This window comes from Ixodes scapularis, unplaced genomic scaffold (genome assembly GCF_016920785.2).
Source record: "Ixodes scapularis isolate PalLabHiFi unplaced genomic scaffold, ASM1692078v2 PGA_scaffold1__304_contigs__length_218370807, whole genome shotgun sequence".
Taxonomy (NCBI): domain Eukaryota; kingdom Metazoa; phylum Arthropoda; class Arachnida; order Ixodida; family Ixodidae; genus Ixodes; species Ixodes scapularis.
This window is the reverse complement of record NW_024609846.1, coordinates 108,582,533-108,608,088: the sequence shown is the minus strand read 5'-3', so window position 1 is coordinate 108,608,088 and position 25,556 is coordinate 108,582,533. Positions and strand designations below refer to the sequence as shown.

At 45.8% G+C, this 25,556-nt stretch overlaps 1 protein-coding gene across 1 annotated transcript in view; it reads left to right on the top strand.

Annotated features, from left to right (window-relative positions):
- The window catches only part of LOC8033495 (neprilysin-1-like), a 200,871-nt gene that overhangs the window by 161,224 nt on the left and 14,091 nt on the right, over positions 1-25,556 (top strand). The window contains exons 16-18 of the mRNA XM_002404656.3: positions 7,588-7,718; positions 21,355-21,420; positions 21,518-21,604. Coding sequence (XP_002404700.3) covers positions 7,588-7,718; positions 21,355-21,420; positions 21,518-21,604 — 284 coding nt within the window. The remainder of the gene's footprint in view (positions 1-7,587; positions 7,719-21,354; positions 21,421-21,517; positions 21,605-25,556) is intronic.

The window sequence follows — 25,556 nt, the reverse complement described above, 5'->3', positions numbered from 1 at the left end:
TACACAGGGTCCGGACTATAATTTAAAAAAAAAAATATTGTGGTACAGTTTAGCATATTTTCAAATCTAGCTCATACTTAGATAGGGCGATTTTTGAAGATCTTCATTCTAATAACATTGGTAAAAAAACGCATACATTTACCAGCAGGTATCAAGTAGGATTTGCCTCAGATAAGAAGGTCCCCTAACAAACCTTGTTAAAAGAAAAGGAAGCGAAGGAGATGAACACCACATATTTCTATTATTTTTATCGTTGTATTACCTTGAGCATAATCCTTGCCGGCGTACTGGCTCATGAGGAATATCGCTCAGAACAGAAATATTCCACCATTCCGGCGAAGCGGCGTTATGTTCAAGTCACGCAATATATTCTATAAAACGTCAATGCCCCAGATTTTCCAATTTAAATAAAAAATACCGATAAACATTGTCCAGTATCAAAAACACTAAATCGGCTAAAACGAAAAAGCAGCTTCTTATTATATTGTTTGCTCTAAGCGAGGAATATTTTTGTCGAAAACCTTCATTAGGCGTTCATAGGGTGCGTTATCAGACAAACAATCGAGCACCCTGTCAGTCTCAAATATTTGGAATCACTGACTTCGTAGGGCAATGGAATGAGAGGTATTTCAGTCACTCGGTCGTCACAGATCTTTGTTCCATTTACGTCAAAGCTTGATGTGTGTTTGAAAAAACACTGGCGCTAATTATCGCTTGAATCTTTTTAAGAGAGAACAACTTGCCTTCCTCCTGGCACATTTTGCCAGGAAAACATTGTTTGGGGAAACATTTTGCTTAGTAGCACTTCAATTTTTGAGATCACACTGAGCAGAAGGGTAGGAGGGTAAAAAGAAGAAGAACATTTTTGGATGATTTTGCTAAAAAGAAATCGGACTTCGACAAGTCTTCAAAGTCTTCATCGGTCGCTTACAAGCTGTCACATTGTGTTAAGCGTGAAGCGTCATAAGGGTTAATAACAATTGTTAACTAAGTTTCAAAACCTTGTTTCTTTTTTTTTCTATAGTCAGTTTTTTTTACTGACAATCACCTTTTTTAGCGTTTGTGCTAAACTAATTTCCGAAATACATAAATTTCTGAAAAAAATGTAAGAAGGAAGAAAACATCCGCCAATCTGATTTTTTTTTATAAATATAGGCTGGAAAATCTACGATCAAAACATAGACTGTGGATTTTCATAATCTAACCACTTTCCCCAAAAAAGTATTCTATACTTCATAAAGAGAGGCAATGCAAAACCATGTCCGTGAAGCTTAAAGGTAGTGTTCTAATTGCTCTTTAAAAACGTCTGTAAAGTGTCCGCCGATTTCTTCTCGAATTTAGCCGTGAATGTTTTTGGGTGAGAATACGTTGTGATAATTACAGCGTGCTAATTGGCACGTATTACTATTCGTAAACCCTCGATATCACATAATTTATTTTTTCTTTGGTTACAAATTATCTGGCTTTGTTGTAAATCAGTTGATGTGGACAACGACCATACCCATATATTTCGAGATTTTAATGTACGCTTAAACTGGCACGAAGAAAATCCTACACCATCTTCCGGTCATGTAACATTTTAGGTTATTAATTTACTCAATTCTACGAATTTGGCGTGGGGGGGGGGGGAGGGGGCGATTGAAACAGATAAATAGTTTTCAAACACGAGAAGTCGTTGCGCTGGTTTCTAATCCTCTTGCTTCGCCTGACTGGACGCTCCTTCTTTTAAGGAGTGCAGCTCTTAGGCGCCCGTTTCCAGCTTGAGCGGCGTCGCCGTTGGCGTCGGCGTAACCGCAAGCCCCCACCCCACCCCGCCCCCGGAGGACCTTGGCAGCACCCCAGGTTCCTTCGGGAAGACCTTAAGAGGACCTCGGGGGGAGGGGGTGGTCACGTGACATCCCCCCCTCCGAGGTCACATGACCCGCCCCCCCCCTCAGTACTCTCCCCTTCTTCGCCTCAACAGCTGCGCTCTAATTTGGCGTTACGGGGAGTTGTAAACGGTTTTAACTTTTTTTTTCACAGAAACAGATGCTAGAGACGGTTACAACGTCCTTTCTCGTTTTGACGACGTTAGACTTTGGTGGATGTCTGCTCATAGATAATTTTTTCTGTTCCTCTTTAGTGTTTTTTCAAGAACACCAAGTTTACAAGCCACGATTCGTTCGCTTTAAATAAGGCTATCTTAGGCTTTTCAAATATATAGGCACGCAGGGTTGATTAGACACCAATATTTAATATATTAGTCGTAGATTTAGCTGGGAATTACTAGCGAATAGTATAGGCCCATAGATTTAAAGTTTGGTTAGCGCCTCTGGAGGTGAATATAAAATATTTCTTGGTCGCGCTTTGCTTGTGCGTCAATTCCAAAATGAATCGTTCGGTTCGTTTTATACTTTTGAACTGCCGCCGCACAAGTACCGTAACCTTCATAAAAGCATCGCCGTCTTTTTCTAAGCTTTTTTTCTGTAGAAAAGTAATGTGTGCTTGTTTGTTTCCCAAGATATATTATTATCTCCTACAATTCGCAAACATTTTTTTATAAAACATTTTACATATAATTGCGCGGCAACCATCCCCTAAGAGTTGCATTAACCCGTTGCAGCTCCCCCCCTTTCCTTCCATACATATTTTATTCCCCAAACGTCCATCGATTGGATTTGCCTTCTCGCACGTAGCCTCTAAAAATCCCTGCGCGCGTCTACTTACCCGCAGAACACTCGAACAGCCAATCTCTACGATCTCTAGATCAGCTCAGCGAATGATGAGGCGGAACATCTGATTAGAACTGAAAATGTAATCTGCGCTCTGGCATTACGCAAAGCAAGCATGACGGTTTGCATTGCGCAATGCTGCAGCGCAGTTTTTATTTTAGGTCTAAACAGATGTTCCGTCTCATCATTTGCTGAGCTGATTTCCCAGTTCGCAAAGATTGGCTATTTCAGTGTTTGGCGGGTAAGTAGACGCGCAGGCATTTTGAGAGTGTACAGTTTCTATAACCGGCACTGCCGATTTAACAAAAAAAAAAAAAGCAAGAACTAATCTCTTAAAGAGCGCCTTGAAAGAAGAAAAAATATTTTTTTTATACAGTTCGGGCGGGACACGCGTGTCGAAAAATAAAGTTAACACGAAAAAAACTTTTGTTAGAGCAATATTGAGGCGAGAGATTTATATGAAATTGTGGGCGCGAAGTCCTTTACGTCACTGGTCATTCTGGAATGACCATCTCGCTCGTGAAGGCGAAGCCGCTCCACCTTTCCTCCACGCGCCCGAAATGCGGACAGGGAAAACAAGTGGAAAGGAGGTGATTGCCGACTAAATCGCATCTCGCGCCGTCAATATCGCTCTATTTTTTTTTTTTTCGCGTAATATTTATCTTTTGGCAAGCGCTTCCCAACGAAACTGTTTAACAGAAAAACATTTCTTGTCTTTTCAGAGGCCCTTTAACAGATAATCCATAGCATTTCTTCATTATGTATTTTTGCGTTTTTGTCCATGTTTCACTGTTTAATAATTTCAATTACCCACTTCAGTTTGTAATAACCCCGGCTCCCGGGGAAATAATGAATGAAAATAAAATAAAATTACGCCTTTAACGTTCCGCCCGTAAACTTAGTTGGAGGAGTTTTATTGGTGGATATGAATTTGCGAAAGCAAATAACAAAAATGACAAATCTACGACAAAAACAAAAAAAAAAACACGTCATTTTGAAAGGATATTGAAAGAGCGAACTGCAATAATATTTTACTTTTTTAGTTTGAGACGTACGCTTTGTTACCGCGAACAGATATGTGCTGACGCACGCTTGGAGACAAGCTTGTAAACAACCCGGGCTTGTGCAGAATCCATTGCTGCAGCGCCGCTTTATGCTCGATACAATCATTACATGGTTGCGTCTAATGGACGCGCTCGTGCCCCCTGGTTAAAAGCAGCCGGTGCAGTAAGAGCGGAAAAGTAGCGTTTCCCCTAGTGAAAAATACACCAGCTCGAGGGCTGGTGTGACTTGATGTTACACCAGACTTTTTCACAGATGTGATTTGGGACGTTTTCTGGTGTGACACCAGAAACCTGGTGTTCTGTTGTGACACCAGAAATCTGATGTGTGGGTATGACACCAGAAATCTGGTGTTCTGATGTTACACCAGAAATCTGGTGTTCTGGCGGGACATCAGGTTTTGTTGTAATATGATACCAGACCACCTGTTGACTGGGTGTTGCTTTACTCACAGAAAAGCGTACAATGATAAGTTTGACAACAACGCTGCTGCCATAATTACTTTATTCACAAAAGAAAAAAAGCACAACAGTAAAGCTTCTGAAGCTTTACTGTTGTAGGGAGTTGGCCGTGATCAACTGGAGTTTGTCCGGAGCCACTGCCGTGCGTCGAAGAACCGGACGCCCTGTCGTTCCGAAATTCTTGGCCTTTCAGCTTGCGGCTGACTCGTGTCTTAGTTACGCTGATCCGTTCCGCGTACCCCTCCCCACCAGAAATTTCCTCTTCTAAGGCATCATATTCGACAGATAGCTCGATTTCCTTGTCCAGCTCTTTCTGGGAAGCCTCCTTAAGTAGAAGAATATCAAATGTTTCTTCGAGCTCACCGATGTCGGTTGGATCCGTGGCCAGCAGACGCCAGTCTCGTTGATGATCTTTGTTGTTTTGGCTCCCAGGGTAATCCTCTTTCGCTTCAGGCGGTCGACGCCCTCCTCGCTCGTAGAGGGCATTTCGGCCCCAAAAATCGTAATAATTACTAGCTTCCTTTGTTGCTTTGCTACCAAACCAAGCTCGTCGGAAGTAAGGAAAGCGCACCAACACATCTTTTCGTCTTCGACTCACAAAAAAAGACTTCTTTACTTTCTCAAACTTAAACAAGAATACCGGCGGAAAGGGAAAGAGAAACCCTCGAAGGCGAGCCGGCGAGCGCCCCAAGCTGCTCAAGGCCGCCCGGGAAAGTGCTCGGGACGAGGGGGACACTTCTTGAGCACAAAGGAGCCCGCCGCGGGGTCTCCGGCGACCACCAAGACGGGAGGAAACAAGGCACCCCGTGGGGGGACGGAGCGGCACACAAACTAATAGAAAACACGCGCGCGGACCGGGGGGAGAAGTCAACGAAAACACAACTCTGGTGTCACATCAAACTGCGTGGTGTGCACACCAGGCTGCCTGGTCGGCGCATGAGTCCTTGTGATGTGTCACCAGACTCCCTTGGTGTACCCATCAGGCTGATGTGCGGGTACACCAGCATTTCTGGTGGGCACGCCAGGCTGGTGTGCTCGATACATCAGCATCGCTGGTGGGCACACCAGATATTCTGGTGTCACATCAGGATTCTCTGATGTCACACCAGGATTGCCTGGTGTATTTTTCATTAGGGTCGTTACAAAACAGTGTCGTCAATCGCCTCCCAATTCTCGCTTAATTTCCTACGAACTTATCTGTGCGTTGAGGAAAGACCCGCACTATCATAGAAAATACAAAATTACAACGGCACAGTTTTAGCACAAAACATTTTCAAGATCACGAGTATTAACGAAACTGTTGTTAAAGCAGGACAGGAAATCCTATTGCAATGCAGTTTAATGCAGCTTAAAGCGCTACGACAAGTATTTTTGGCGGTATGTCAAGGATCGCAAGTGCACATATTTCTTTCTGTTATCTCGCGTGACAAATAAATCTATACATGTGTGTAAAACACGCTCGCTGACTATCTTGAATTAGTTTACTTGTTGAATGATGATGTCCCATCCACGTTTAATTATAGCTCCCTTTACAGTGCTAACGTTTTTATAGTACCTTTTCAAAACTCCGAAGCAATAAGCGGCAATTGATCACTCCAGATGTTTGTTGAAAAAGGTTGTTCGACGCGCACGCGATCTTCATGAGGTTCACGCCTAAACTGTACCTGCGTCTGGACGAGCAGTTTCTGCGGGAACAAGTTGCCGATCGTTTTCGCCTCCTGGAAGTTACTCTCAAGTATCTGGGCCGACTTGCTAGAAACAGCGTCTCAGCTGAGACAGCTAAAAAGGAAGCATTGCCAAAGAAAACGGACAAGTTGGGCGGGACTCAAGGCGCGTCTCAAGACGCTCGCGCGCCCCAGCCTTTGCAGTGCTCTCTTTCAGCCAATCTCAGCTGAGACGCTGTTCAAGCAAGCCGGCCCTGATTCTCGACGACCTCGGAAATTTCACTACATTCGTACGCGTACTAGTACATCTTGTCGTTAGCGATGTCTATCTTTTTAACGCTTTTCGAGCGTTAGGAGAGAAAGACAAACACGCGTAGAGTACGCACATGAGTTTGATACTTTAAACCAGCGTTTAAGTAAACAAAACCGACCACCGGATAGCCAAGAAAACACGTCTTTCAAGTAAAACTCGTCGAAGTATTAGGCATTCGAGAAAGTGAGCTGTGTTCATTAGGTCAGTACCACCAACTCATTCTCTTCACATTCCGCCAATTCACAACACTGCAATAGAGTCAAAAGATGCACTTATCTCCGCATATCGCCGATTCTTCCGTATGATAAATACGTCTGTTATGATCACCATCGCTATAAAAACGAAGCGACTGCTAAATAGAAACACACGTGAACGCAGTCGGAAGCTAGCAACAGCCGAAGCTATTTTCTCCATGCCGTGTGATATTGCAAACGCGGCAACAGTAGCTTGGGCCTCTATCTCGACTTGCAAACAGACCACGCGTACCCAATATAGAAAACAAGGTAGGTCTTCTGTATTGGGTACGCCTACTGGGTACGGTTTTCCTCTAACCTTTCCCCACAAACTCTATCACTGGTGAACCCACACAGTGAGGCTCAGCTTGCGCAAGCACCACCGCCAGTGCGTCTTGCAGCCTCTCACAACGAACGCGACACTAGCACGCAACGACGCAAAGGCAAACGCAAATACCGCTTTGCAGCGACACTCCTCGGACCAGCCCAATGTGGCGCGTTTGCCGCTTAGGGCTGGTCTGGCATCTACTAATGATGACAACATGCGCAGGCCTTAGGTGGTGTTGGCGAACCTTGCTTCACTCTGCGCCGCTCGGGGAAACTGAAATGGGTCCTCAGTCCCGAGCTTCCCCCAGCCTCATCGGATCAGCCAAGGGCTTAGCGGGCGACCGCTTCCCGCTCTCCGATTCTACACCAGCACCTGTGTGTTTGGCTAAAATTACAAAGTTGGTTCCAGCAAACCATGTTCGAGAGCTTGCGGCGGCCATGGCTCGGTTGAGAAGCTGCGTTCGCTTTTGCGTTTATTCGGGAGAGGCTTCGTTGCCATAGTGACGGTGGCTAGAGGCGACAGGCTTTATTGTTCGGAAAGGAGCGCAAGTTGGCCGAGTTCAGGTGCGTGTTTGGGCTCTTGCGCCAGGAATTTTTAATGGGGGAAGCGCTAACAAATAAAGTTTGAAATTGTGACGATTCAGATGTCTACATTTTTCCAGCCCCTAATATTTCAACGAGCTGCACAAGAAAATCATGTTATTAGCTCGCAATTCCAACTAAGCTTCTTTTTCTTTTACGGCAACATGGGGCTGAGCTTCATAGGAGACAACATGTTAATGCTTACTTTTATGTTCTCTCCACTTTTTTCACCAGGAAGTCATTTCGATGCTGATGGACAGCAGCGGGACTGGTGGACAGAGAGCGCGCGAGATGCGTTCTTGAAAAATGCTGAATGCTTTATAGAACAGTACGGCAATGTAACTGTAAAGGAAGAGAACTTGGCGGTAAGTGACGTCCTAAGATACGTGATCGATGGGTATAATAATCGTGGATTTTTCTTCAACAACCGATGTAGCACATAACAGCTGCTTGTGGTCGGGGCATTTCCGGTCTGCCGCCATGGTCCCACCGGACCGGGACCGGCAAGTCCTCACGAAATGAAAATGGTCGGTTCTGGTCGGAAACCAGGACAGGACCGGACCAATTTTCCGACGTAGAAATCAGGGTGGGAGCGATAAGGTTTGATGTCATATTAGCGAGACTACCTGTGTAGTAGTAATTAGTGAGTATGGCTCGAGCAGATATGATGGCTTCCAATGTATCAATGAGGAAGGCATGGCAGGAATCCAAGATCAATGCTGCATATTCTAATTTCGGTCGAATTAGGGTTCTGTACAAAATCAACTTCAAGGAAACAGGCACTAGTGAAAAATTACGCGTCAGGTAACCTAACATACTGTTACCATTGGATGCGATGTACTGAATATGAGTTTTCCAGGAAAGCTTTTAAGTTATGTGCACGGCCAAATATTTGTAGTATGTAACATCTCCTAAATTCGCTGGATCAGGAGGATAATTAGGATTTTGCCAGGACTGACTATACGCGCATAGATTAACATTTATTAGAATTAAGGCTCATAGACCATAAGTCTCGCCGCTGGACAATATTGTTAGTATCAGACTGGGGCACACAGCCGTCACTATGGTCAATTATTTATCAGGAAATCATACAGTCATCAGAAAGTAAACAGATAAATAAGTGATTGCGAAGTGGAAGATCGTTACAATAAATTAAGAATAATACATGTCCTAAGACAGATCTCCTGTCAAACACCAGAAGCAACGGTAGCGAGAGAAGAGCTTGAAATATTGAGTTCCGAATTGAGAGCTGTTGGTTAAGGGAGATTGAATTCATGAAGATTGTTAAAGATTATATTAAGGCGCCACTGAATACAAAAAAAAACAAAAAAAAACATTGTCGTTGAAACACGCGTGTCCAAAAATAAACTGAACGCCAAAAAAAAAAACAAAAAAACATTTAGAGCAATATAGACGGCGCGAGACGCGATTTAGAGGGTAGTCAACTGCTTTGTAAATAGGGGCTACCTTTGGCTACGTTCCACTCTAATGGGAGTACAGACACTTGCATACATTGTTCATGCAGTTTGGGAAGAAGGTGACAACTTTAACCTATCAGTATCATGTTCAACCCCAGCACAATATAGCAGAGTGGTCCACTCGCAAAGACTCTGAATTACGCAATACTGGATATTCTTGGCTATCATCACAAGGAAAGATTCAGTAATATCTGTATTCGAAATATTAGCACTCGCTTTCAACGGCATACTAGAGCCGCTGTCAGTTTTTAGCACAACTGAAGAATTCGATTTTTTAGGCATAATATTCCAAAATAGTTTGGGATTGTAAATTAATATTTTCGGTAGTTTGCGCTTAAAAATATTGAAACTTTTCATTCTCAATGTCTATTTTGTATGCCTCAGCGGCTGGTCAATATTTTGTGCAACTTCGTTTACATGCTGTAAAATTAGCAGCACTAAATAATCGTTTCTTTTTATTTGAGAGACGTTTGAAAGCTCTATTAAACCACAAAGACGGGGGATTCTCAAAAACTGTATTTGCGGGAATGCACAGATTGGTTAGTGATGTGAAATTCTTCTTAAAGCATTGTCAATTTTATTCAGCTAATCTGTGTGGAAACCCCACCACGAGTTCATCTAGAAATGTTACTAGTTAAATCTTAATATTCTCAGTCAGCTTTAGTATAATCTCAAATTAGTTTTGTGCGAGTGGATGATTTGGGCACTGTAGCTTTGATATTAATATGCATTAAACAATGATCACTAAGTCCTGATAAATGTAAAATAGGCGAAACAAGACCTGGATGGTTCGACATAACAAGATCCAAAACATTTGTTTATGACGGGGTAACTGTCGGAGGTTCAGTGACTAATTGAGTAAAGTTAAAATCTAATCAAAGTTTTACAAAGTGATGATATTGTCACGAATGACAATGGATGATAACTGAATAAAATTAACGTTTAATGGGGGGAACTTGTCCCGAAAACAAAAGTAAACAGAACATAACAGTAGAGCGTCGCGGGCGTCGATGTCGGCGTAACAGCAGGATCGTGCGCTAGGACGAGACTGACCACAGATCTCCAAGCGGAGCCACTTATGTACGCGCGTTGGCTTCTGGAACAATCGGCCTAGAAGGTTTGGCGACTAGAACTAGAGTGCCTTCATACACACGCGCGCTTTTGCTTGACTGGTGACATCTCAGCCATCTTTCCGCCCAGTAGTTTTTTTATGCATCTTGAAGCGCCCGCAATCTGGTGTCACTCAGCTCGAGCGCGTAGCTTTGGCTAATGCATAGACGGCATTTTACCGCCCAAGTCACGCACTGAGTGCGCGAGAGCGTCACGCGCTGGCACATTCAAAGCAGCAATAGATGTCTTCACCCTCAGACAGAGAGACATGTAGGCACCCTAACTAGAACATTGGGAACTCGATCAGGCAAGAATGTTCTCGAACTCATGAGAATGCAATGTTGAAATCATAAATAAAATAACATTCCACTGACTGAAATCGCGCGACAGTTAAGCGGGTTAACCACTCGGCCACGCACGCGGTCGCTCGCCGACGCGCGTGGCATTACTCTCCCCTTTAAAAAGGCATCGTCTCGATGCCACGTGAAAGGGAACTAAACAGAGCAAGACAAACAAAAGAATGGGAAAATACGGAGGCTGGCAAAACACAATCCTCTCAAGCGTTGCACAAGATCACAATTCGCAGTCTTATCGCGCGAGTGCGGCTTCAGGCTCACGACGTGGACGGCTTCCGGTCATGAAGGGCGTTGTGATGAAGTCCGTGTTCCGTCGGGAATCACCTCGTAGTTCAGATCCCCGAGTCGACGATGTACTTTGTAGGGTCCGGTGTAGTGCTTTAGGAGGACGACGACGCTTAAACCGCGTCGTCGTACTGGGGTCCAAACCCACACACGGTCTCCGGGCTTGACGCGAACGTCGATCCGGTGAAGGTTGTACCGGGTAGCGTCGACAGATTGTTGATCTTGAATTCGGAGTCATTCGAGCTGGCGAACTTCTTCGGCTCGTTGAGCAACCACCTGGGTGTCGGGGATCCCATCCTCAGCTGGTTCGTGGGGGAGCATCGCGTCGAGCATGGTCGTTACTTTTCTGCCATGCGCCAGCTGAAGCGCGGTTACTCCTGTGGTCTCCTGCACCGCCGTGTTGTAAGCAAACGTGACGTAGGGTAACAACTCGTCCAATGTCTTGTGCTCTACGTCGAGATACATGGCGATCATGTCGGCGATAGTTTTGTTGAGCCGTTCTATTACTTTATTTCTCTGCGGATGGTACGCAGTGGTTTAACGGTGACCGGTGCCACTGAGACGAAGGATTTTTTGGGTCAGCTGGGCCACGAACGAAGATCCACGATCCGTGATGAGGAGTTCAGGGGCGCCGTGCCGGAGGACAATACACTCGATGAAAAACTTGGCGACTTCAACAGCCCTACCTTACGAAAAGGCTTTCGTCTCGGCGTAACGTGTGAGATATTTTTTGCCGACGATTATCCAGCGGTTTCCTGACGTTGACGGCGGGAAAGGGCTAAGTAAATTCATTCCGATCCGCTGAAACGGCGTGGACGGGGGAGAGATCCGATGCAGAAGTCCTGACGGCTTCGTGGGCGGTTTCCTGCGTAGCTGACACTCGTGGCACGATCGGGTGTAGAGGTGAAGGGTTTTCGGTAACCTAGCCAGTAGCACTCTTCTCGAACCCTGGCGAGAGTCCTGCAGTAGCCTAGGTGTCCAGCTGTTGGGTCGTCATGACATCCTTGGAAGATTTCTTCTTGAAGGCTGGAAGGAATAACTAACAGCCATAGTGTGCTGTTGTTCACGTAGTTCTCTTTTTACAGCACTCCTTGCCGTATGGATAAGGTAGACAGGATTCGCGAGAAAGCATGGGGAACCGTACTCGCTTGTCCCTCTGGGTGCTCGATGAGCGCTCGTAGTTCAGGGTCGTCTCGCTGGAGCGCTGCCCGTGTCGCTGACATCCACAGCGCCGAGAAAACACTTTTCGTCGCCGTCTTCGATGCAGGCAGGACTGGCCTCGACTGGGGCATTTGACAGGCAGTTGGCGTCATTGTGCTTGCGGCCGGACTTGCAAACCACGATCATGCCGAACTCCTTCAGTCGTAGGCTCCAGCGGGCGAGGCGTCCGGAGGGGTCCTCCAGGTTTGCGAGCCAACAAAGCGAGTGGTGGTCCGTGACGACGCGAAAAGGAGTTGCATACAAATATGGGCGGAACTTTGTTTTTGCCCAGACGACAGCAAGGCACTCCTTTTCAGTCGTTGAGTAGTTCGTCTTTGCCTTGGACAGCGTACGATTCGCGTATGCGATGAGTCGCCCTGCCCCGTCTTGCACTGGCACCAGTACCGCGCAAAGTCCGGTGTTACTGGCGTCCGTCTGGATCTCTGTTTCGGCGAACTGGTTGAAATGGCCATGCATCGGGGGCGTCTGGTGTCTTTGTTTGAGCTCATCGAATGACTGCTGGTGTTTTCTGTCCATTAAAACTTCACGGCGTCTTCGTGAGGTTTGTCAGGGGTGCAGACAGCTTGGCGAAGTCCCGTACAAATCGTCTGTAGTAGGCACAGAGTCCGAGGAATCTTCTGACGGCCTTCTTTTCAGACGACGGCGTAAATGCCACGACGCCGCGGGTCTTTTCGGGGTCAGAGAAAGCACCTTCAATGTTCACGACGTGGCCAAGAGACTTAAGTTCACCATAGGCGAATCGACTTTTTGTTGGTTTGTGTGACAGGCAGGCGGTCTTGATGGCTTGAAGCACTGCCCGAAGTCGTTTCAGGAATTCATCGAAATCCCGTGAAAATACCACGACATCGTCCAGGTAGACGAGGCAGCTCCTCCATTTCAGACCTGCCAACACGGCGTCCATGACACGCTGGAAGGTGGCTGGTGCTGTACAAAGTGCGACCGGCATCACTTTGAACTCGTACAGACCGTCGGGAGTGACGAAGGCAGTTTTCTCCCAGTCGCGTTCGTCGACTTCAATCTGCCAGTATACCACACTTCAGGTCCGTCGACGAAAAATATCGGGAGTGGCGCAGTCGATCTAACCTATCGTCGATGCGGGGGAGCGGAGAGACATCCTTCTTCGTCACAGCGTCCAGTCGACGGTAGTCCATGCAGAACCCCAGGGCCCGTCCTTCTTCTTTACAAGGACGACTGGGGACGCCCACGGGCTTCTTGACACCTGAATGATGTCGTCGTCGAGCATTTCTTGGACTTGATTTTGAATCACCTTCCTTTCCTTTAAGGAGACTGAATAAGGCGACTGGTGAACAGGGAGCGCGTCGTCGTCGGTAATAATGCGATGTTTCGCCATTGGTGTTTCGCGAACTTTCGACGACGTGTCAAAACAATCCCTGTATTCGGCGAGGATATCAACCAGTTGCCAGCGCTTAGGAGCTGGGAACTCGGGGTCGATGTCGAGCTGCGGCGGCGACGTGATCTTCTGCTGTGATGACGAGGTTTTCTTTCAGATAGTAATGACGACGGCTGGAGCCTGAAGCTCTTCGACGTGGCCCACGGTGGTACCCTTCATTAGGTGCTGTGGCTCCACTCAAACGTTTGTCACTAGGAGAGTTGTACGTCCATCTTGGAGATCCGTTACGCCTCGTTCGACGCCAATTCATTTTTCAAGGAGTAGTTGGACGCTGCCTTCCAGAAGAGCTTCACCATGCGTGACTGCGTCGGTTATGACGGTGACAAAAACACTCGACTGCGGCGGCAGATTCACATAATCAGCAATAACTCAGATCGCGGATGACGTCGTGTTGGCCTCCACCGGCGGCAGAACAGGCTTTCTCAGCGGGGACTGGTTCGCCCCGAGGTCGATGACGGCGCCATACTAGCAGAGGAAGTAAATACCGAGGATAACGTCCCTCGCGCAGTCTTGCAGAACGACGAACTTCACAGGCCACGTCTCACGGTAGATCGCGACGCGAGCAGTGCATCTTCCGACTGGTGTAACGAGGTATCCTCCAGCTTTCGCATTTGAGGTCCATCCCACGGCGTCATGACTTTTCGAAGGCGGCGGGAGAGCCTCCCACTCAAGACTGAGTAGTTTACTCCAGTGTCCACGAGTGCTGACGCATCGTGGCCGTCAATGACGACGTCTAGGTTGTTGGACACCGTTTTAGGGGCGTGGTTATGATGCGTGGCGTCGAGAGAATGGGAGCGCTTCGGCGTTCTTGGAGGCTCTTTACTTCAGTCGTCTTCCGCAACGCCACCTCCAGGCGTTTATGCACTTAGTTTTCCCTGCAACGCAGCGGACAGAGGCTCCCTCGGCGAGGTCGTGGCGCTGGAGACGCTGAACGTCGTGGCGCTGGGGAGCGGGATTTAAGGCGGAGAGACGGTGCTGAGGTGGGCGAGCGTCGGTGGTACTCCTCGATGTCGCAAGGGCGTTTGCTGTACATTGGGCGTGGGTCGTTCGGGTGGAATCCACGCAGTCCCATTTGCCGGTAGGGAGAAGGGCGGTAGGTATCAGTGTTGCGGAGTTTCCACTCCGGAGTTGGAATGATTCCGGAATCATTCCGCATTTTCGCGACCTCGGAATGGAATGGGAATGGAATGGCGGCAACGATGAGGGGAATGGAATGGGAATGGAATCAGATGCTTTTTGCCCGGAATGGAATGGGAATGGAATGGGCACGGTTCTCTATATTTTTTTTTTTTTTTTTTACGTTCAGCTATACCGAGCCAGTCAGGGAGTCGGTTGTTCAGAAATAAAATGAGCGGGAAACTGCGAACCCGCGTAAGGCCCTAACAGACTTATGCGCAAAAAAAAAAAATGCAATACAAAAAAACAAGCATCAACGCAAAAACAGGGGGGGGGGGGGGGGAGGGGGGCGGCGGTGGCGGTGGCGCCTTTCAACAGTGAAGTTCAACACATATCCGAATGCGTCTGCGCCTGTAATATTGCACGGCTCAAGGGTACGTCATCAGCCGACGTGAACGTGACCCGCTGCTCTGGTGATCCGATACTTAGGAAGGAGGCCAGAAGTGGGCCTCGCTGTGCGGACCCAGACTTCGTACACCTGCGACTCGTCTCGAGCGCGCTGTTTCTCGGAGAGCTCGCACCGGTGCCGGCCATCTTAGGTCGCAATCCACGAGGTCTCTGTTTGAATGATGCTAGGCGAAACATGAAGACTGTCATTCATGCGTTGGAGGCGGAGAGTCGGCAGGAAGGACAACAGGGAGGGACAACAGGGATGCCGCCGTATTGATTTTTCAACCGTAACAGAAGATAAGACGTGCGCTTCAGGATGCTTCAAGTGGTCCACTTTTCTCGAAAATTCCAAATGCAACTGCCTGCAAGGTCTTCATCGAGGTCACCTACAACGAAAGTACGTATTCTCCTTTCATACAGCAGCGTGAGTAAAGTTTCATGTTCAAGGAAACACCTACATATTCAAAAATACTAGTTCATCCCACCGTGACGTCATGGGGTCAGTGCTGACAGGGGCGCCCTTATTGGACGGGGAAGGGTTGATGATTTGATGGAATTTATTTAGAGGTCGGAGTCTTTTCGCATCACTGATCAGTCAGACAGGATGCCATTAAAGGGACCATGGTCAATCCTTGATGGAACGTTTTTTTAAACCCATTGACTTGAGGACTCTTCGTCCGGAACCACTACCTTGAAGGCGAAGTGCCAATCGCGCGGAAAAGTAATTTCGGAACCAAAAAAAAAAAAAAACCCCAAAAAAATGTTCTACTTCAAACTTAAAGCCTCATCTCAGTTGGCGTCTCAAAGAAATATGAAAAATGTATTGCACTATTATTATTTATATTTCTGCCCTCCCTAAAATGTATTCTTGTATTTGTATTTCCAAAAACGTTTTGCCTCTTTTTAAATGCAGTTCCGATACGTATCGCGATACATTTTTACAGATATATTTCAGACTTGAGTATCAGGATCTTAGCAGCTATTTTCATCTATCCCAGTATTTGTATTTCCAAATACATTTTTGACTATTTCCGCCCAAGCCTGCAACACAATGTAGCTGTTAAGTGCCATTTTTTACGTTTAGGAATTAAAAGAATGGAATGGAACGATTCAGCCATTCCAGGAGTGGGAATGGGCCCAGTGTCCCCATTCCTAGGAGTTGAAAGGAATGGAATTATCGAAAACTCTAATTCCCCGGAATGGAATTGGAATGGAATGGATGTGTCCATTCCGCAACACTGGTAGGTATGGTCGGCCTCCCCGCAGTGGTAGCACAACTGGCATCGATCGGGCGCTCTCCAAATGTCGGCCTTCTTCAGCGAATGTCGCTTCGGACGGACGTCTTGGACTTGTCCTTGGCGTCGAAGATATTTCGGCATCGGAGGGTCTCGTCGGACTGGCGCCGTGGCCTCGCGGTCGTCGGGCCAAGGCGGCGTAGCTCAAAGCCGGTTCCTCTGGCGTCGTCGGGTTCATGGGAACTTCAGGTTGAAAGGCTGGGACGATCTCGATGAGCGATATTGAGGATGGTCGTCCCGAAGCGGAAAGCATCTTGCGACGCTCCTCCCGGATGACTTCACGAATATTGTCGCGAATGCCGGGAATGCAAGAGCTGATGTCGTAGGCCCTTGCAGCAGAAGGAGCGACGCCCGAGTGCCGATGGCAGTGGCTTGCCCAAGGATGGCGCGCTCCCTGTTCGTCGCCTCCGTGACGAATTCGTGAGCGGTCGTTGGTGGGTTCCGTACGAGTCCACCGAAGATGTCGTCCTTCACGCCACGCATCAGAATACACAGCTTTTCTCCCTCGGGGGTCTGACGGTCGGCGCGGGAGCTCAGGCACAGGACGTCTTGCACAAAACTCGTGGCGCTCTCACTGGGGCCATTGGTGCTCAATTGCAGATCTTCGGCCCTCTCTCTTCGGTGTTTACTGGCGAATTTGCGCGTCAGCTCGTTCTTGCAACGGTCGCACGAAGTGAGGGAGACCTCGTGGTTTTGGAACCAGTGCCTTGCAATGCCTTCAAGCGAGAAGTATAGGTTCTGCTGGCGCTGCTCGTCACTCCAACCGCTGTGGCAGGCCACGTGATCGTACTGGTTGACCCAGTCTTCAACGTCCTCATAGGTCTCACCGAGAAAGGGAGCAGGTGTCCGCGGAGCGACGAGCAGGACGACAACGGCCGGGGTGGTCATCGTCGGTACCTTCTTTCTACGGTTCTCGCGCAAGAGATCCCATTCGGGGGTTGACCTCTCTTGCGACGGCTTCTTCGGGCTTCGGCTTCTTCCGCGAAGGGTAGCCTTCCGAGGCTGAGCAGGTCGCGTGGCCGGGATGCCTTCGGAGGGGTACGCTCAACGGGTATAAAATTCAGTACCCGGCACTTCCACTAAAATGTCATGAATGACAATGAGTGATAACTGAATAAACTTAACGTTTAATGGGGCGAACTTGTCCCAAAAACAAAAGTAATCAAAAGATAACAGTAGAGCGTCACGGGCGTCGATGTCGACGTAACAGCAGGATCGTCCGCTGGGGCGATACTGACCACAGATCTCCATAACGAGCCCCTTCGCGTTGGCTTCTGGAACAATCAGCCTAAAAGGTTCGGCAACCAGAGCATTCGGAACTCGATCAAACGAGGATGTTCTCAAACTCATGAGAACGCAATGTTGGAATAATAAATAAAAGAACGTTCTGGAATCGAATCTTGACTTTCCGCGTAACAGTCAAGCGCGTTAACCACTTGGCCACGCACGCGGTCCCTCGCCGACGCGCGTGGCAATATTCGGATGAAGATGTGGTGGTAGATGGATGAGCGTTTGTCCACACAAAAGAAGGATAATTGAAGTCACTCACCTGAAGTAAATATCGGGGAACTGGGAAATCTCGTAAATACGGTACTTAATGAGTCATGCATAGCTTTAATGAATATAGATAAGTGAGAGGGTGATCTGCAGTAAACTCCCAAAATCCACGAAAAAAAACGTTTGTGCGAAAACGAGCAGATGAAGGTTTAAAATCAATTAGACAAGCCCCCGAGACTGGGGACAGCACAACACACAGAAGAGGAAAGCATGATGGGACGGAGCTTGTATGATATAGAATTAACGTGTGTTGTGTTGCCCTTCGTCTTTCCCCAGTCTCAGGGGTTTGCCTTAAATTATCCTAAAATTCATTAATTGTGGTTAGGACCAACACACAGCCAAATTATTTCTATAGTCCGTTGCAACTTAAGAACGAAGGGCGAGGATAAGACGGGCCGGGGAGGAGGAAGCAGACGGAACGCTGGTGAAGAGTGGGGGAAACCTCCTTCTCTTCTTAGCGTCCTGTCTGCTTCCTCCTCCCCGGCCCGTCTTACCCTCGCCCTTCGTTCTTGGGTTGCAACGGACTATAGAAAGCTAGTTGTATTTACACAAAATCATTTCACATGATTAGCTACTGCAATTCATACACCGCCACCACTCCTCTCCGGCCTGTCGTTTCTATAGATATTATAGTTTCTTAGTCCATTAAATAGTTCACAGTCGAGCACCTTCGCAGAAAGTCAAGTATCTGCCAAAACAATAATATCATGTTTAGTAAATTAAACGATTGAACATAATTCACCTCGTTTTTTAACAATGCTTCTCATATTAGTGAAAATGACTGATACATTTGAGATGAGTAAAACAGAAGCACTATCCGTCGCGGTCTGTTAATTCGATCCCGACGCCTGAGATGGGTTACTAAAAGGAGGGGAAATATGTGTATCTGCAACTCCTTATGTTGCAATGGGACAGTCTTTTAAGAAACTTATTGAGCACCGGGTTGTAAATGAAGCATCTATTGTTACTTTGAATTTATTGTATCATAGCTCTAAAACGTAATTTCTTACTTTTGCAAATTATATTAGATTCTTACGTGCCTGACGCGTGCTTAGCGAAATATCTACACTAGTGTTGACACGAATAGATTTTAGCGACAATCCGGAGAGTAACATCTTGTCTTTTAGTTTGTTAGTATGATGCAAACGTTACCATAACAGGTAGACACTTACTCTTACAGTAAGCGCCGATTATTTGGGTCCTTATAATCACTTCCTCCGATACATGGACCTTTAGTGACCGCCAAAATAAGTTTTACCATTTCGTCTGTTTGTGCCAAGGTTTCAGGTAGTGTATCAGCAATCTTGTGCAAAACTAAATTATGACGGCGAGAACAGGCTTCTGCTTCTTCCAGACGTGTACGTAGATTCAAGTTATGTTTCTGAAAAACTTATATCAAACTTCGTGACGCCAACCTCTTCGTTAAGCAGCGTCACGGTAGAAGTTTCATTTTGTACCTCAGCAAATCTCTCTTAATATCCGTTTGGTGGTACTTATTCACTCATGGCTTTCTTTGACTTCTTTAAATGACGTCACTATTCCCACCTGAGTTTGAGCGTTTACAAGAGAGCTTTCACAGACTATATTTAGCGTATCGTGCCTTTCATTTATTCTTTTCAAGTTTAGCTCCACTCATCGCACCTGGACTAGACCCGCCACCTGAAACTATAAAGTTTCCACCACATCAGCACAGTTGGGGAATCGGTGCCTGAGTGGGCTAGCGAACACCAGCTTGGAGCACGTGGAGCGAAAGCCCGCGCTGCATTACACAAAGATCCTAAGTTCAATCCCCACCCCTGCCCGTTTCGATCTGGATGAGCATCGTACCGGCTTGCGGTCGTGTACCACTACTGCGTGATGCACGTTAAAGACCCCAGGCTAGCGGTTGTACGGCACTGGCTAAATTGCTCCTCTACAGCTGGGAGACTCGTCACCCGTTGAGGCAGACCAAATTCTAGGCTGTATAAACATACGTACAACCCAATTTTTTTTCAGCACAGTTACACATAGTTTTAGAAAACACATGTGAGCACTAAAGCACCAGTAAGGCAAATTGCTTGTTTTTCGCGTTTAACGCGAGACTTAAACCAACCTGAACGAACAAGAAGGCGCAATGAGTGGTCTACATGTCCAGGCAGATTTCGTGCTCACTCAAGGCTGGACAGCGATGGCAGTCGTATATAAAGGCGTTCGCATAGGGCGCCATCGAAGCCGCTGATGTTGCCGTTGGTGGCGCTCAATGGTAGGTTACCCGGCAGATATGTCTTGTCACCTCGGTGTCCATACGCCTCACCTTGAAGATTGAAGTGATTGTGATCCAAAGTTGTACTGTTACCACCGGGCAAAAAGACGAGGGCCGTAGACTGGAGGCAAGTAGTAACCTGAACGAACAAGAAGACGAAATCAGTGGTCTGTGTGGTCTGGCAGATCTCGTGCTCACTCATTAAATTATATTCCGGTTAAAAAAAAAAATCAAAGTACAAACAAAAAATGCTGAAGTTTGTGAACAAGCACTCTGAAATGGTAAAAGTTCGTCACACAATTTCAGAAATATAAATTCTTGAGCAATTAGTGTCCCAGGACAGTAAGCTACAACAGCAAAGCACATCTGGTAAGACATGAGGTCAAATGACTCGTTGTCCAAGACAATAAAAAACGTTACCTGCGCCGCACTAAACCATTGCTATGTGGCAGAAGCCACAGCTCGATTCAAGTAGAGGCGTGTGGCCAGAAATTTAAGAAACCATATTAAGAAAATAGCTTACACAAAAGAAATCTACGAGATAGTACACATGGTATTTTTATTCTATAATACCGCACCTGTTTGAAGCATAAGCCAATTTTTTTGCTGCCTCGAGAACTGTCCTGTGTGTGTGCGTCCACCCCTATGTGTTTTCTTCTTTCGTGCTTCAAGTCAAGACCAAATGTTGGGAAAAGCGTATTTTTAGTTGTGCGTACAAACTAAGAGCGAAACTGATTTTCTCTCTTCTCCTCATTCACTTGAGATTAAATTTCAACGCGCATGGTGATCACTACTCAGCTGATCCGTTTCATTACACAAAATCTTTGACTGGTTAAACACATTAAAAATATGCCCATTACCCGAAAATAACTGCATAATTAACGTTCTTAGGATAAATGCTCTGAAATAATGCTCGACACGTTGAGATGATTTGTAGGCCACATTTATTGTCTCGTAGAACGTAGTGAAGTTTTCCAAGCTTGTGGTATTTCCACAAATTACCCGTAACTCCTCAAATTATCAAGCACATGCATGATACAGACTAGTCCTTCGGCGATGTGAACATATATCGCCATACTCAATGGATGAGAGAGCCTTGTGATATAAAGAGGAAGAAAGCTGACGTTATTGAAAATGAAATATACGGAAAGGTTGATCATATAATAAAAAGCAACAGAAGAATAAAATGCTGAATCTATGTCCCACTGCTTATTGACTGCCCCTGTCGCACTTGCATTTCTTCAATTTACATACAATTTAGTATAGTATGATCAAGTGAGCCAGTAAAGATTCGGGTAAATCGCTTCGTTACTCATCTTATGTGCATCCTAGTCATAGATGTTCAGTACTCGCACTTTTGGTTTAAATCGATTAGATAGAAGTCATGGGGATATGTGGCATTCTGGTTTGGAAGCTTTGATTGAATATTTACGTTATTTTACGCCGTTTCGAATGACGTAACGCATATTTCTCTTTTCAGCTGAACGGAATGAATAATCCGGGTGAAAATATGGCCGACAATTCTGCCCTAAAAGCAGCGTATCTGGTACGAGACTTAAAGAAGTTAAATAAAGGATTGATGTGCATTCAATTAATTTAGCTTAAGATTAATATATCGATCTTTGCTGTCCATTCACTTTAAGGCATTTAAAAAGTTGAATGACGCTGAAGAGGTGCTTCCTGGGTTAAACTTAACAGGAGACCAGCTGTTTTTCCTTTCGAATGCTATGGTAAGTTTTATTTTGATATTATTCATACATTGAGTAAATGATATTTAATAAATGTCGACAATATTAACCTCGGTGGCGGGATTTGGTGCCAGATCCAGATGCACATTTCTAAAACTCTAACCCACTCCTTGGAAGAACGTGACTTTTAGCAAAACTCCTTGGCATTACAGTTAAGTCGAAAGAGAAATAAAAACATATTCTACCGCAAGAGAAATCATTTCATACTTTCATATGAAGGCCAGAGATTCTTACACACTGTGTCTTCCTTCATAATTAAGGATATATATGTAGAATCTTTCACTTTACTCACGAATGTTGTAACGAACTGCATGGGGATCTGGGTCCTTCGTCAGGCTGCTCCTGAACAGCTATCTGCGAGAGTTCCCTTTTTGTCATGTCCCTTTCGGCCATGTGACAACAAATAAAAAACGAATTTGATTAGATTTCTTGTTTCTTGGCAAGGAGTAATACAACAACGAAACTTCAAGTATGTAACAAGTAGAGTGCGGAATACTCCAAGCAGCTTGAGAACACTTTTAGCACATATTAGGTGTATTTTTCGTTTAATAGTCTGTTGAACTATGCCGTGGTCCTTTACCTAGTTTGGCGACTATCGCGTACAAAATATACAGGGCGTTTTTTTTTTTTTTTATCTACACCAAATTTTCAAAAAAAAAAATGAACGTGAGATACAGTTATTTGAGCCCTGGGGAAATGTTAGCGGCCATGGCGGCCTGTATAAAAAAGGTGAAATTAGGTAAATAGTTTGCTAATTAACTAAAATGTTTAAACTAACTTTTTAATTTTTTCACTTAAGGGCAGCTAAGGCATTTACAGGATTGAAGATCGGCCACAGTATGTTCTAACCGTGTTGTCCAATTCGGATAAAAAAAAATTCCTAGTAGGCGCTATGGGGTCGAGAAATGTCACTTTGGTAAGTGGCGTCAAACCGAAACTAAACAGGAAAGAGCGCCGGTAGAGTTATCTGTCCGTCATTCCGGGCATGCGATTCGTCATTATCACGGCCGGTTCCACTTGCTTAGGCGAGCCGGCCGCGATATTGACGAATCGCGTGCCCGGAAGGGCGAAGCGATAACTTTACCGGCACTCTTTCCTGTTTAGTTTTGGTTTCACGCCATTTATCAAAGTGACAATTTTCGACCCCGTAGCGGCTACTAGGAATATTTTTTCCATATTTGACGACACGGCGAGACCATACTGTAGCCGATCTTCAATCCTCTGAATACATTATGTGCCCTCAAGTGAAAAATCAAAAAGTTAATTCAAACATTTTAGTGAATTAGCCAACTAATTACCTAATTTCACTTTTATTCTAGAGGCCGCCAAGTCCGTTAACACTTCCCCAGGGCTCAAATTACTCTATCGCACGTTCCTTTTTTTTTTCTAATTTGGTGCATCTAAAAAAAGCACCCTGTATTTCAATATAGTATAAGTTAACTCCACATATAAACACACCATATGCGTTTTATTATGCCTTTTTAATGGAAGTTCAAAATTAGTTTTGTTTTAGTGTACTAGCATTTTGTGCTGATCTATAAAAAAACAATAAACACATACTGATGAAAGACAAGATTTGACGCATTAAACATTCAGCTCATCTGTCCATGTGACTTGCCTAATGTGCCTTATAAAACACATTTATACGAGATGCAATAAACATTCTCACTTTTGGGAACACAGGAGTGAAAAGGAAATTTTTCAGGCAACATACAATTTAAATAATCGCAATATCATAGAGAGTGTTCGTATATCGCTTTCGCCGTCCCGCAACGCCCTCCGCAACCCGCTGCGACACCCCGAACTTTACAGTCACGGCCATCGGTGCGCAGGCGCGGTAGCTGCTTCTTCGTGTCGGAGGGCTTAGCGGAGGAGCAAACGCGGTCTGCGAAAACTCCCTATTGAACAAGGTATGTTCTATATGTTTTTGCTACGTTTTAAAGCAGAGCTCCTTAAGGGGCCCTGGAACAACTTTTTGTCTGGTTTTTAATTTGCACCGAACCTGAGCGCACTAAATGCAGTAACTTGATGAAACCTTTCTTTTTTCAAATTTCGCTTTATTTGAGAAGTTATCGGCAAATTAGAATTACAAAAACAAGCAAAAAATAACCTCCTTCATGACGTCGTAGGTCCTGGCTTGAGTGGCCGTGAACCAGAGGAGGAGTAGTGAGCTTATCAAGCCCTCACGGCTGCCGCACTCCATGTCGACAGCTCGAGAGGGCGCCACTAAAGCACATGTTGGATAGGCTCTATGAAGCGGACGGCCAGGGCGGGTGGCATTGCTTTTGCTGCGCAATTTAAGATTAATTCGGCATAGCACTTCATTGGCCACAAACGACAGCGAACACGGGATAAATATCACTTCAGAACGGGAGCCACTTCGCGCTGCCATACCTCCAAATGGCCAAATCGCCAGCCAAGCCCGCGCCGAAAGCATTCGGCACGCTTGGAACCGGTCGATCCTCGAGCCGGTCTACGACCGCAGCGCCGCCGCGTACATCCGGGGCCTCTCTACGCTCGCCGTTCGTCGGCGCCTCATCCCACAAGCCCTTTCTAGTATGCGCCGTTTTTTTCCGCCGCTTTTTGGCGGGTAGGTCGACGAGTCATTTCTTGTTTCCGTACTTTAAAAACTGCATTTGTTTCTTTTCTGATCTAAAATACTGAAGAAAAACTACTTTCATACATAATTGAAACGGTTCGCGACACTTATATTTTGTTACAGTTGAAAACGAGCGTGTTGGTTAATAGATACAAAACTTGACAGTATAAAACAGAGAGGACGAGGACGGGAACAGGACATCTTTCATTTAGCAACAACATAGAATGGCACAACGATAAAACCGCCCCCCAAGGGTCTCAACGTTCTCAAAGAGGGAAAGGAGATACTAGTTATAAAGGAAGGGGAATACACTAAAAGAAAAGTTTGAAAAGCGCGTCAGTAGTCTAGTTATTTTCGATTACTTAGAATTAACCTTGGTCATTGTCAGTGATAATGCGGAATTATTCTTGTTTGCAGTCCAAAAAGGGAATTGTACTATAAATATAAAAGTTTAAAAAGCTGTAGCGTCACGACGAGGTGTCAATATTCTAGTCATCTCTGGTGTTAAGAATTCGACCTCTGTCTTTGTCAATGATAATGACGGTGCAGAAATGTTGTTGTTAACAGTCCCCATGGCAAATGACTCGATGATTTCTCTTCCAAATCTGTTATTGTGCCCGCCCAGTATATTAGTATTAGAAAAATGAGGTGTACAGTCATCGCATGTGCGGCTGTGAACGACAATGGGGTGATACGACTCAGTTGAAGCCTTTGATGCTTCCAAGTTATGTTCTCTGAGTCGGTGGTTGACGCATCTCCCAGTCTGTCCAATGTACTGACTGCCACAGCTTAGTGGAATCGAATAAACCTTCCTTTCTTCGCATTCTACGAACTTTTTTGCATGTTTTACATTGCACCCTCGGGGACTGTCGCTCCCATTAACCTTTTTGCACATCTGTTTGAGGCGCATACGACAAGAAAAAACCATACTCGTGTCAAACTTGGACGCGATAGACCTTAAACGGTGCGCGCACCGTTTAAGGTCTATCGCGTCCAAGTTTGACACGAGTATGGTTTTTTCTTGTCGTATGCGCCTCAAACAGATGTGCAAAAAGGTTAATGGGAGCGACAGTCCCCGAGGGTGCAATGTAAAACATGCAAAAAAGTTCGTAGAATGCGAAGAAAGGAAGGTTTATTCGATTCCACTAAGCTGTGGCAGTCAGTACATTGGACAGACTGGGAGATGCGTCAACCACCGACTCAGAGAACATAACTTGGAAGCATCAAAGGCTTCAACTGAGTCGTATCACCCCATTGTCGTTCACAGCCGCACATGCGATGACTGTACACCTCATTTTTCTAATACTAATATACTGGGCGGGCACAATAACAGAT